General features: G+C 42.2%; 1 protein-coding gene across 4 annotated transcripts in view; it reads right to left on the minus strand.

Moving 5' to 3' along the window:
* The window catches only part of LOC129095835 (microtubule-associated tumor suppressor 1 homolog), a 57,553-nt gene that overhangs the window by 39,848 nt on the left and 3,914 nt on the right, over positions 1–13,791 (minus strand). For 3 of the 4 annotated variants that reach the window (XM_054604413.1, XM_054604412.1, XM_054604414.1), the window contains exons 2-4: positions 6,338–7,938; positions 5,819–6,247; positions 2,606–2,831 (exon numbers count right to left, since the gene is read on the minus strand). In XM_054604413.1, the coding sequence (XP_054460388.1) occupies positions 2,606–2,831; positions 5,819–6,247; positions 6,338–7,516 (1,834 nt within the window). In that variant the 5' untranslated portion in view covers positions 7,517–7,938. Of the gene's footprint in view, positions 1–2,605; positions 2,832–5,818; positions 6,248–6,337; positions 7,939–13,791 lie in introns of those variants that run through there. The other variant, XM_054604415.1, reaches the window with a different exon arrangement.

The raw sequence follows: 13,791 nt of genomic DNA on the forward strand, positions 1-13,791 counted from the left end.
CTAACCTAACTCCCCAACTACATACAACCAATGATTTGTTGCTAAAAGACATATGAACGTCACACAAGTAGTATTCTACTGCATTTAGGAGTGCTGCTGAAAATACGACCTTTGATATGTGGTCCACATTCTGTATGAGAAGAAACAACTTAACAAAAAGTAATCTCATACCTGAAAAACATTTTAACTGATATTATTCAATGATCAGTTGTTTGGGACGAACCTGATGAATTGATCCTGGAACAAAGGAACAGACTAAATACCATCACATAGAAATAGGAATTCAGCAGTTGTTGGCAATCACAGCTTCTTCTATCTGAAACATGAAACATTTTGTCTAACATTAGTCAAGAAGAAGAAGACGTGAGGTTGTATATGCCCCCACCTATTTAAACGCATACGTCATATTAACAAACAGCTGATTACTAAATATGTGAAAAATACTTTTCCCTTTGGGCCCCTATGGGTCTCTGACAGACCCGTTTTCTCCTAAATTACCTTTATAACACAGGCTTACTGTTGTTCGTTTGTGTATCCTCCACGTGCTGTACATTCTTTTCCTTAATACTGCTGGTTTTGTGTGTTTACGACCAACAATTTGCTCTATTATTTTGTGCTGTACCCAATTATAAACTGCAACAAGCTCATTTATCCACAGACATCATTAAAGTTTTTTTAAGCAACTTTCTACGAACTCTGCCTACAGAGGGGAGAGAGAGAGACAGAGAAGGGAAGAGAAAGCACAGAGAAAAAAGGCTTGTTATAAAGAGAGGGAAAAAAGTTTACATATGTTCAGCGCAATTACATTACCTCACATTAACGCGAGCGTGCGCACACACACACACACACAAACACACGCATAGTCTCTATTGGTGAAGGTAGAGCATCCATAAAACTTGTACTGCGACTGAAGCCAGCAGGAAAAATCTGGCTTCATTTGGTTTCAGTTGTGTTGAGATGCCAGGCAGAGGAAAGCATCTGGATTCTGTTACCCAGAAAATCAATGTTAGGTAAGAGCTGGCTCTCTAAAGATCTACCTCATGCTTACTGTTGATACACAAAAACACACGTGTACACAGAAAAACAAGACCTTTCAGCGACTACATTCCTCCTTCAATCCCCGATTTAGTAAATATATATATATATATATATATATATACACACACATCAGTTAACACCATTGAGTTATCAGTTCATCTGTCATGTTTTAAGAAAAAACCCAGCGAGTGTATGATAACATTCCTTGCTTATAATACTGGTTAGCAAAAAACTGGTGGCTCAGTGTCTGTGGATCATAATAGTTGATTGGAGAACTCATGGCAGCAAATGCAACAAACTCATTCAGATGTCTTCCTGAAGCCTTAATCCTTATCAATAAAAGTGTCTCCTGCTCTTAAGATCTCAGCCCTATGCCATCTACAACGACAATGTTGTGTGTAGCATAGCATGTGTTCTGCCTTAGGTACTCCACAGCAGTAAACTGTTGAGTGACATACCCAAATCCACACAAGAGTCAAAGTATGAATCAGCATAGCAAACAGGAAAAAAAAAACATATGCTGAGGCGTACATGTGGCCAGCACCAGATACATTAAACTTGTAAGTGATGTAATGTGCGGATCCATGTTTAGCAGTTCAACAGATTGACAGGTGTTGTCAAGGCTGGATCCTAATCTGAACACTTGTATATGGACTGCTCGGTTTGCCCTCATTTAGGTGCATTTATTTTATCTTATAAGCAGATATAACTGTTTACTGAAACCTATCACACAATCACAATCAATGGAATCCCTTGATGGTGATCTCAGTCTAAGGTCAAGAGACATCGGTTTGTCCCTGTGTATCAGCAAAATGGACAGACAAGCTTTTGTCCAACAGAATGTGACCTTTATAAGGAGAAATCTGGATCTGGTTTTACACACACACACGTACAAATATATTTGAGCTTTTTCAGCTAGCTACAGTGTCAGGATGTTACTGGCATGACACCAACAGCACAAAGCAACAGACAGGAAACATACACCATCCTTAAATCCACTTATAAAAAATATGGATGGCAAAGAAAAAGGAAAAGAAAAGATGTGATTATGAAAGAGGAAAAATGATACCCATGAGTGCTTTAACTTTCCATTTCAATAAAACAGAACATTTTGCTGTCATGTAACACTGCAGCTGGAACACACTTAAATGACAAGACCTCAAGTCACCAGCTGAACACACATATAGACATTAACAGGAAAAAGCCTGTCCTTAGCAACTTGTTCACTGTGTGTGACAAAGTGTGGAATTTAACAAAACAGCGTGTGCTAGGACCTGAAAAACAGAGTGTGTGCGCGTGTGTGTGTGTGTCTGGTATGTGGAAGGCTTTAACTCTCAGGTCCGCAGTGTCAGCCTGCTCATTTCCTGAGTCTGCTGCAGAGACACTGACACAAGTATATATGGATGACAGACAACTGAGAAGTGTGTTGTCGAGCAGAGCAGACATACACTCCATGTGCAGTGTGCTGCTCTGTGTTTACATTTAAGGTATTATAAAGTAAATGTGTCTGTACTGAAATAGCGTATGTTTATGTCTCAACATTCGTGCAAAAACCCAATTGACTCACCCTGGCACTGACTTTGGCTCTGCCTCGTTGGAGATCCCCCTCCAGCGCTCTGTCCACCCTCTCCCAACGTGGAGCCATCACTCTTGGTTTGCCTGGGCCCAGGGCTCCCCTGTCCTGGAGGTCCAGTCCCTGACTCTAGTGGTGGAGGTGATCCCGAGAGCCCCTTTTCCACTCTGGTGCCTCTCCCCTGCTGCCTAGAATTTGGCCCCAGCTTTGAGGAGACTTTCTGTAGAAAGAGATGACGTTTAGTGACAGCGTCCCAGCCGAGTGGCCCCAGCTCTGAGCTGCGCATTGAAACCATGGTGTTAGCCATTCCACGCTCAGAGTCAGAAATGTGGACTAGGGAGGCGGCGAAGGAGCAGAGGGGAGGAGTGAGGGAGAGTGTGTTTAGACAGAGTGGGAGGAGGAAAAGAGAGAGCAGGAAAGAGAGGTAGGAGGGAAATTTGGGAGTGTGCTGCAACCACAAGAAGGGTAAAAAAAAGTTGGTATTGTGTTGTACAATCCCGGCTCTGACCAGGCCCATTTTTTTCTCTCTCTCTGTCTTACCCCCACCCCCAACCCTTCGTGTTCAACCCCCTCTGACTCTATAAACACCAGCACACATGGAGTGAGTTTGGGGATCGGTGCCTGGCATTTGTAAGACTTTTGAAAGCAAAGACTCAACTCATAGAGGCTGCTTTGTTATGTATGTATTTCCTGTTTGTGCTTACAGAGCAGTCAGAGACTTGAGAGAGAGAGGAAGAAGTTTAAGAATGTTCACAAATCCATTCTTAAGTCAAGACATTCACAAATAAAAATCCCTTTTGCCTCGTCACCTCCCTACACAGAATCACAGAGCAGAGCTCAGTAAGAGGGGATGAAACACTTCAGAGTATTCTAACTTACAGCCTCCTCGACTTTTTAGCTGAGCCAAGAGGCTGAGCCCAATGATTACTGTAGCATACCACTACACACTAAATCATGTGTTGACATGTGAGCTGGCAGCTGGACTGGGCCTAACTGATGCTCTGTTTGGTAATACATGGATGGATGGATAGTGAACGTTACTGCTCATGTGTAACACAATTTCCCTGAATTTCTATAAAATATCATAAAATCATAACATTTAGTGAGGTCCATGACAAGTACTTATGACCGTAATCATGACCAGGCTGATGCACAGCAAACAGCATTGACCGCAGTTATTTGCACATATTTGTTTCTAAGACGCATGTATTAGTTACTGTGTATGTGTTCTAAACACACCGTGCGCCGATAGAACCCCTGAGGGTACGAGAGAATACGCTGGGGCAGGTTTTAAACCTGTCCCTTTAAAAACACATACCAGAGAAAGAGCACACATACTGTACACGTACCACTCCCGTTTTTTTATAACACACTTTAAGCACTTTTGACTTTGTCTCTCTCTGTGTGAGTAAATTATGCTCAACAACAACAACAACAACAACAAAGCTTAGGGGATCAGAAAACTACAGCTCACAAAGCCGATTTGCGTCAGTCTATTATTTAGTTCATTTTCCAGTCTTGAATTACGCTTTTCATAATTGCATCCTAACTACCACTGAGTAAAAGTGTTAATGACAATGTTAAACTCCAGTAAACTCTGCTTGAGCACATGCCATGACTGCTAATTTGCACTTAGCTGCAAAGCTGGAACTATTTTTCAGTGCACAAAAAAATAGTTATCCCGCATATACTAAAATAATGCACACACAAATATAATTTTTTGAATAAATGTGATAGAAATCCACAAATATTTGTGTCTAGCAGGATTTGAAATTTTTGCTTTGAAAACTGCTTGTAATGTGTGAACAAGCGTTTTTTTGAACAGCGAATTTACCTGTAGCCGATCAGATGTCTCCTCCATTTTCAACCAATCACATGAGCATGCCCCCACGAGGGTATATCTTAGGTCATACTAAGGTACCTGATCTCTCTCCATAGCTTTCATGGCAGGGCTAAATGGAAGCATAAGCTTTAACTGTAGATTGAACCAAATTGTTTTCTTTAACAGTTGAAGGTAGGTTAAGGAGAGAGGCATGGGACGGCGTGGGATTGAAACCTCTTTTCACATACCTGTGCTGAAAAGCGGACTGTCTGAAAAGCGCTGAAACGCGCTGTGCACCACTGCAGGGGGAAGCTCTGACTTGTTTACACACTCCCAGCGGCCAGGCCCACAGCAGTTGGCCTATCTTTTGGAGGTGGAGGATCACGCTATCCAGCGGTGAATCTCTGCACCATAGCAGATGCCACGATTCATCCACCGGCAGATGCATCATGGTTGGGAACCATAACACGCTCATGCTCTCTGATGCCACTTGAATGAAGTTAGAAACTATTCCTGAATGCACGCTAAAAGGCGAGAAACCAGTGGAACTGGGGGGGCAACACGTAAATGAGAGCTCTGGGCCACAGTCTGTGAGAGAAGGCATCCACTACTAGTGGAGCGTTGTCTTGTGTGTTCATGGTGGATGGTAAATGGACTTGTTCTTGCACCTTTCTAGTCCTTCCACCATTCTATACTTATACTTATACTTATACACTTATGGCAGGGGCAAGGGGCATCAAGCATTCACACCCATTCACATACCGAATCCCAATGCCTCTGTGAGCAATTTAGGGTTAAGTGTTTTGCCAAAGGACACATTGACGTGGACTGGAGGAACCACGATCGAATCGCCAATCTTCTGATTGGAATATGACCGGCTCTATCTCTGAGCCACAGCTGTGCACACCAGTGCTCCCAACAGGGAGGAGGGAGAACCAGGAAGAGAGTCCCCCATGGAGGGAGCAGAGCCAGCAGACTCATGCCGGTTACAGCGGTCCTCATCCAGGATGTCCGGGAGGATGTAGATTGAGATGTCCAGCTCATCAGTCTGCTCACCTTCCATACAAATCCTATGCTCGATACTGCAGCTCCTCTTAGGCAAGCAGGCACTGAACTGGTAAGTGACCTACGGGGTAGCTGCTAGCTAGCCCAGCATGAACAGCGGCAAGGCAGCCAAGGCAGATTGTTAGGGCACAAAATTTTTTTTATTTTGCATGCGTGAGAGGATAAACCCAATTGTAAGAGCTCTTAAGTGTGTAAAGCCAATACTATATAGAACCTAGATCTCAAGCTAGATCAGTTTTTGGATTGTGGAATGATCACACAAGTCTAAGGCAGAGGAACTAAGTTAAAACACACTAGCATGGTCAGGGCATAGTACTCACCCTGCTAGGATTCATTGGTTTCCCCACAGCAGCCTCTGTCTTTAAAGCCTTTCCGGTGCCTTCGTGAGGATCTTCACCTAGAGGTTTAGTCTCCGCACCTCCAGCTGTGTCATGTTTATCAGTCACTTCTGGGACAGCCTTTCTGGGAGTTTCCAGGGGTTCTTCCTTAACCGCCGCAGACGCCAAAGAGCTGGTTGAAGAAGAGAGAGTTTGATTGACAGTCAAACTCTTCCTCTGTGTCTCATCAGAGCCATTGGCTGCTGTCTTGTTGTTGATTTTGGGGTTACTGCTCTTTCCTCTAATGGAATTTAGCACCACGGCCAATTTGACTGGACCTGCAGTTGACCTTTGATTTTTACCCCCATCCCCAGTCTGTGCTTCCTCCTTACTAGGAACAGCTCTCTTTCCATTGGCTTGAGAAGATATGTTCTGGTGAGTAGAAGAGCAATAACAAATGTTAGTCAGAAGATAGCTCTACAATAATTGATACATGTGAGCCTTTTACTAACACTACAGTACCTGGTTGGGTGTTTTAGATGAAGATCTTGATCCAACTTTAGCCTCAACCTCTTTCAGGTCTAGTTTGGAAACTCTCCTTGCCTCCAGACTGGATACTTTGATGGTTGTGGACACAGCTGTCTTGGGAGCAGTTGAAATGGCAATGGTTGGTTTGATTTTTGATGCTCTGGCTGGCTGACTGGTGATAGGTTTGGATGGTTTGGTGCCCACTGCACATTTTTCAGCTTCCTCAAGTTGAGAAGATGCAACTTCCTTAGCATCTTGTTCTGGAGGGGTAGGAGAGTGGGACAAAGAGAATATCTGAGTGGTTTCACAAAGGTCCTCAGAGGGAGGCTCTGTCAGGCCTTCCACAGGTAGACCAAGGGGACATGCCCTGTGATCATCAACTACACTCACAGCCACAGTCCCCTCTGACGGAACAGCAGAGTCACCATCGGGTTTAATCAAGCTGTCGCTGGATTGACTTGTTGAGATTAAGTTTATGCTGCTTTTCCGCACACCCATGTCAGAGCTCACAGACAAAAACAAAGCCTCCTCTTCATCATCATCATCATCATCATCATCATCATCATCATCATCATCATCATCATCATCATCAGCAGGGACTTCTGTTGCTTCGGAGTCTGGAGTGGAGGAGCCATGCCTTCTCCCATTTCTGCTTTGACTACTGAGGTCACCATTGCAGCTAATTGTCGTCAGGGACAGTGCAAGTGTCAGGTTGACATTGTCGTTCCAGGTGTCTTGGCGGTATTCACAGCTGTTTGCGTCCAGGTAAACAGACACTGAGTTGTCGTTAGATTCTGATAGCTCTGTTGCTGTTTGTATCTTTCCCACAGAGACATCATCCTTGTCATCTGGTTTACTTTCCTCCTCTGGCACCCATTTTGAAATGACAACATCTGTCATTTTGTCTGTTTTGGTCATCACTGTTGTGATCAGGGTGACCTCAAACATATCATAGTCCAGCGGGTTGTTGGTCCTGCCCCTATTAAGGCTGCTCAGACTCCGCAGTGACTCAGGTGACGACTCCCCCAGACATGAGGAGGAAGAGGAGGAGGAAGAAGAGGAAATTGGGAAAGCATTCCCATTGTGGTCTCCTGCACTGTGAAGAGGAAGCTTCATGCTGGATCCATTTTTCCCCTTTACAGGAAAACCCTCACTGGGCTGAGAAACACTCATCTCTGGACCAGAAGGTACAATGTTGTAACTGTCTTCTGATCTGTGATGTACAGGCTTTTACTTGCCCATTTGCTTTCTGTTGTTGTTCTTACTGGTTGTGCAACAACTATGAACAGACCTCTTTATAGCTTTAATCTTCTTTATACTCCCTATATATACATTTGATAGAATGTCCAATCCATTCTCCGTGGGGCAGTGTTGTCAGATTTCTAAATCTAGGTTTTAATGTCTCGGAGTTGCAATCCATCCATTAATACATTTTAAACACTGCACACAGATGCTGCACTATTTCCAAAAGGGCTGTAAGACATTTTGTCCTTGTCAAGTGCAGAACTGTCATTTAGCAAAGTATGAAATTATGGGCCATGATTCTCCCATGCATGAAATTCCACATTTTCTGTTTACTCGGCTGTTAAAGACATCTGAAAAACAGCAAGAAGAAAAGGAAATGTTTAAAATGCTTAGAAATTGTAGGTTTGACAAAACAGCATACCTGAATAAATCAAATCAATTTCATTAAACTCAATGTGGGATTAATTAGCGTTATTTCCTCTACAACACCTTAAACAACAACACTGAAAGCTTTTATACTTTACAAAGATGACTCATTTTATTCACATTGAACCAGCAGTTGAACAACCTGAAACAAATAAACACACACACACGCACACGCACACGTTTATTTAAGACATTTAGTAGGAAACTCATATTCAAGCAGGCAGTTTTAAGCTAAACGTGCTATCTAGGACTCCTGTAATTGACAAGAATAAGTTGCAAATGTTAAATCATCAAATTTTTGCTTGAATACATTTAAAAACATTATAATTTTAGTATTCATAACTTTTAAGTATATCGAATGCAGAACCCGCCACTTTGTTTGCTGCTGAGACAAGGCGGTAGTTGCACACTGATGGTAGAAGAGTTGAGAAACGCTGCCCTCTGCAGGCTAAAAATCAAGAAGTTATAGATATAGATGTTCATAATTGCATTACTGACTGCAACTACAAGAATGATGAAACAAACTGTACACAACTATGGGAGGTGTTTCTGATGAACAGCCTTGTAAAATAAGTGTCAAGACAATTCACAGTAAGTCAAACTCCTTGGAAGTGATGGACTTGGTGTGGAACAGGGATTTGACTTGCATTATTAATTTGAACAACCAGAAGTCCTATGTTCAAATGAAACCCATTTGAATGTAACACGGCAGCCCATGCATGTGAGCTTGTGCATGTATGTGGGTCAGGGACAAAGAGAAAAGAGATGAGAAGCTATATAAAGGACGGTGTTCCATCTCCGCTATCCACTCATGACAGCAGGGTCCATGTGCGACACAGGGAGTTGACTAAGCTCCAGGAAGGCAGATAGAGAGAAGGTCCACAGTTAAAAGCCTTTAAGTGTTCAGGCAAATGTTACCCCACTCAAACAGGATACCTGAATCGTTCCCCTTCCCAAATGTGTTTTAGAAGGGTAGAATTACAGAACAAACTACTCTCCATACAAACACCAATGAACATTATTTTCATCTGATTGTGCTTCTTAGTTGTTATGAAGTTTCACACCAGTATACCTTTCTGTGTAATGATTAGGATCCACAAGAACTAAAGGCAGAAACAAAATGTGAAAGTCACAATTTTCTGTTTTTTATTGCAAGCAATGGAACATCATTTTGGATTGAAGAACACTATATTGAAATATTGAAACTAGCAATTGAGACCATAAACTCATGTTTACAATGTTTACTGAGGTGAAAGTGGGAAATATGGTCATTTGCTCATAGACTTCTTTACAATCGCACTTCTTTTGCAACCGGATGAGCCAACCCCTGCTGGCCAGTAGAGAGAATGCAAGTTTTAAGACACTTCCACATTGGCTTCACTCGGCAGAACCGGAGGTTGTCGCCTGCATTAAACAAAAGATTTCTAATAGCAGTGACAGCCTTGTGAAATAGTCAGACTCTTTCCTGCTATACAATTACAACAGGCAAGTCTACCCCTGAACTAATCCATAATGTATGAGCAAGGGTTGGGGTTAAAACAGAGAGACAGCCTGACTCAATCATGGCATCATCAAATAGGCCTGTCACTCTGGTTCCCCTGACAGGTTTGATTTACAGGAATGCTTACAGGGTTAACACAGGCAGTATATTTATGTGAAGCAAAATGACCGGTCAGGGAGCAGGTACTATGTAAGCAGAGAGTGTATATGCCCCAAAATTGCATTAACTATGAAACAGGCCTGATGTAAAAAAAAAAAAAAAAAAAAAAGGTCAACTGACAATATACCAACTGGGCTCTCAGGTAAAAGTGGTGAGGTCAGCAAGTATACATTAACACCGTCAGTCTATGACTGACTCACAGACACCCCGCTGCCACCATAAGCTTCACCTCATTGGCCGTCACAGACAGAGCAGAACACCCAGGGAAGCCAGGCTGTGTTAACTTTGTCAAATAAGACATGTAGAGAAATAATCTCATGTCTTACTCTACTGTGAGACAAACATAGATTTAGTTTGTTTAAAAAGAAAATTCATATTAATCCTGAGTCGCTGCCTAATTGAATGGGGAGAAAAATCAATTTGCAATATTAGCTTCAAAATATGTTGACTGACATACATTAAGATGTGGTACAAGCTCCATAGTAAAGGATCCCGATTATATCTGTAAAAGAGTATAGCCACCACAACTTAATAAAAGAGCACCACCTATAGAAAATCTGACTTCATCAAAGGTACAGCTTACTCGTTTCATGATTGTGGTGATTTAAGAGTAGTGCAGTAAAAACGACCAAATCAATCAACACTGACCGCAGACAAAATTGATTGGCCCAAAAGCAACCTATGTCCTCCACCAGGGTTCTCATCCAAATTTTTCTGAAATCCTAAGTAAAAAATGCCAAACAATTCTGGCAGACATATATGTGACAAGTGTGGCTCAAATTTAGTCCTCTGGTGCCAGAAATCAGCCTATTTCAAACATTGGACACAGCGGCGTAAGGTAGTTACGATGGGCCCCCAATGCACATAGTTACTAGTTATTACATTACATTACAGTCATTTAGCAGACGCTTTTATCCAAAGCGACTTACAGGAAGTTATGAAGTTTGCACACACACACACACACACACACACACACACACACACACACACACACACACACACACACACACACACACACACACACACACACACACACACACACACACACACACACACACACACACACACACACACACACACACACACACACACACACTTTATATTTTCCCAACCATGTGGTGATTTTACAGTCCCAGGAGTTACTTAGGCTACTGTATTGGGAAAGTAGAGAGGTCCAGAGAAAGCAGGATATCGTAACATTTCGTCACATGGTCAAACTGAGACTTTACATTGGACATCAATTAAATGTACATATTACTGAGCAATAATCATTATATATTTGATTATTAATAATAATTATTATTTTAAAATTTTAAGTTCGAACACAGTTTCTAAGGTGATTTCTCCCAAGGCCCATTCTCTGCTCAGCACATTGTAACAGGGCCTGCTCTATCTATGGGCTCCCCCATCCCACTGGCCCCAGTGCAATCGCACTGCCTGCACTGTCTATATATATGCCCATGGTTAGAAAGATACAGGCAAAATGTAATTTGTCGAGTCCCACTTGAAAATGGAAGTGATGAATTCCTTTCTGGTGAGTTGGCCTGTCCCATCTATGACAAATTGTCATGAAACAAGACAGCGGCTGTCCTCTTACATTCAATGGGCAATAGAAACATTGCAATAAAAACTCGCCTGATGAAAGGTAATTTCATATTGGGTTATGGGTTTCTTGAAGGTCTTTTTTTAACAGCGCACGTTCCCCGGTCATGCAGGTTCCTGTTATTTCTATGGTGTCTACAAATAAAGATTACTTTTATCAAGCGAACACTTGGAGACAGAAAGCCACAAAGTAAAAGACCATCCTACATTACACTCTGACTGAGCAAGCAGCCCGCTTTCTCTGACATGATGTCTCTAAAAGTAAACTGACTCTCTTAATAGCCCTTAACCAACCAAACGTCTCACCCACTCCTGCAGGAGCCTCACTATGATTGAGTGTGTATGAGTTGAAGGGAATAACAGTGCTAATCCATGTCGATGTGTCCTTGGGCAAGACACTTAACCGCAAGTTGCTCCCGAAGGCTGAGCCTTCTGTGAGTGAATGGGTATGAATGATTAGTTAGATTGCTGATGTGCAGGTGGCACCTTGCATGGTAGCCCCCGCCATCAGTGTATGAATGGGTGAATGATGACATGCGTAGGACTTTGAGTAGTTGTAGGACTACAAAAGCGCGATACAAGTTCAGTCCATTTTACCATTGACAGCCGACCGTGGAGCTTGTTAACAGGCAGGAGGCAGCAGGCTCACCTTTCCTTCAAGGAAATACTTGGCAAATGCCACCCCTGCATCACATTACTGCAACACACACCGACAAAGGGCTGGTATCACCGCATACACTGTCACGAAACAGGAAAGACATAGAAAGCTGTGTATGAAAGACAGAAGTCGAGGTTACTCTAAGCCTATCGCTGCATTACCCACAAAAGACACCCCCGATAAAGGAAAAGTGGTTGCCATAGAAATATAGGGATGCTTAGTCATTCTGAGAGAGTGAGTGTGAGTGACTAAATGTGAGTGACTAAATAACCAGCTTGTGTCTTTCCCGCCTACGGTCACTGCGGAGATGTGTATGTGTGTGTGTGTTTACCGAGATAGCATGTTTGGATGTGCATTTCATTCTATTCTGATGTGACAGAAACAGTGCATGTGAGACACTATGATTCCACAGTGAGGATAGTAGAATAACTGTGCTGGTTATAAACATCAAGAAACTGTCTTATTTATGACATGGTATTCTCTACTATGAATATAATGACTATTTATATTACACTCCTTTTTGGGGAAAATGCTTCAGATAGTACTAAACCAGTTACAATGCTCAATAGCGAGAGAACGCAGGAGAGAAATTAAATTAAGATCAAATGAGTATCAGGAGAAACTATGACATGTGATGAGTCCCTGATGAGTTGCATTGAGAGTAACAAGGTACTAGATGGAGAGACAGAAAAGGTTGGCTGGCTGCCAGTTCAATCAGGCCTGGTCCTGAGGTTATACAGGGCAGTGTGGATCGAGGTTTTACATAACCAAGCAAGCTGTCCCGCTCCAGCTCTGATACCACCACTATCTTAACGGATCAATATCTGGATACATGGCAGTGGATTAGGATTCATTTGGATAGTAGCAGTGGCGTATCGTAGTAGTGAAAATACAAGTGGTTAAACTAGGACACCATTTACTTCAACCCAGAATATAAAAGGATCGCCAATCAAAACAAAAATGGCACAGTTGTAATAAAGTTAAGTATAAAACAGGGTTGACATGGGTTTGTCATTCCCCACAACCCTTATTATTAGGCCATACCATTAATTCATTATGGTACTGATATAAGTTCCAACTTGACCAGTATTTGGTACTGCCTCCCAAAGAGCCTTGCAGTAATGCTTGTGACGGGGGATATGAATGAATTTCATTCATTCATTAACCGTAACCGCTTATCCAGTCAAGGATCGCAAATGTGAACATTATTCTCTGTTAAACTTAAGCAAAAAATGTTACATGGATGACTTGGTTTGTGTTTGAATTACTTGCCAAGTGAAGTACCCAAGTACAGAATATTGCGTATATATTAAAGCTTGACAAGTGTATCTTAATGCAGTGCAGGGTCGAACCGCTCAACAGTAGTCATTGTAAGAATGTCATGCAAGTCTTTTTTGGCCTTTATGTTAAATCGCATTGAAACAAAGACTGTAAACCCACCACATGCAGTTCAGTGAAACAATGTTTTATTTATATTTTACCAACCATGTGGTGATTTTACAGTCCCAGGAGTTACTTAGGCTACTGTATTGGAAAAGTAGAGAAGTCCAGAGAAAGCTATCAGGACTAGCCAGCGCATATCGTTACATTTCGTCACATTGGACATCAAGTCCACTTGAAAATGGAAGCGATGAATTCCTTTCTGGTGAGTTGGCCTGTCCCATCTATGACAAATTGTCATGAAAAGGCTATCCTCTTACATTCAATGGGCAATAGAAACATTGCAATAAAAACTCGCCTGATGAAAGGTCATTTCATATTGGGTTATGTGTTTTCTTGAAGGCATAGAACCTACCAGTTGCTTTTTAAGAGACCTTTGCTCCAGAATGCACACACACACACACACACACACACACA

This window comes from Anoplopoma fimbria, chromosome 9 (assembly GCF_027596085.1).
Source record: "Anoplopoma fimbria isolate UVic2021 breed Golden Eagle Sablefish chromosome 9, Afim_UVic_2022, whole genome shotgun sequence".
Classification (NCBI taxonomy): Eukaryota; Metazoa; Chordata; class Actinopteri; order Perciformes; family Anoplopomatidae; genus Anoplopoma; species Anoplopoma fimbria.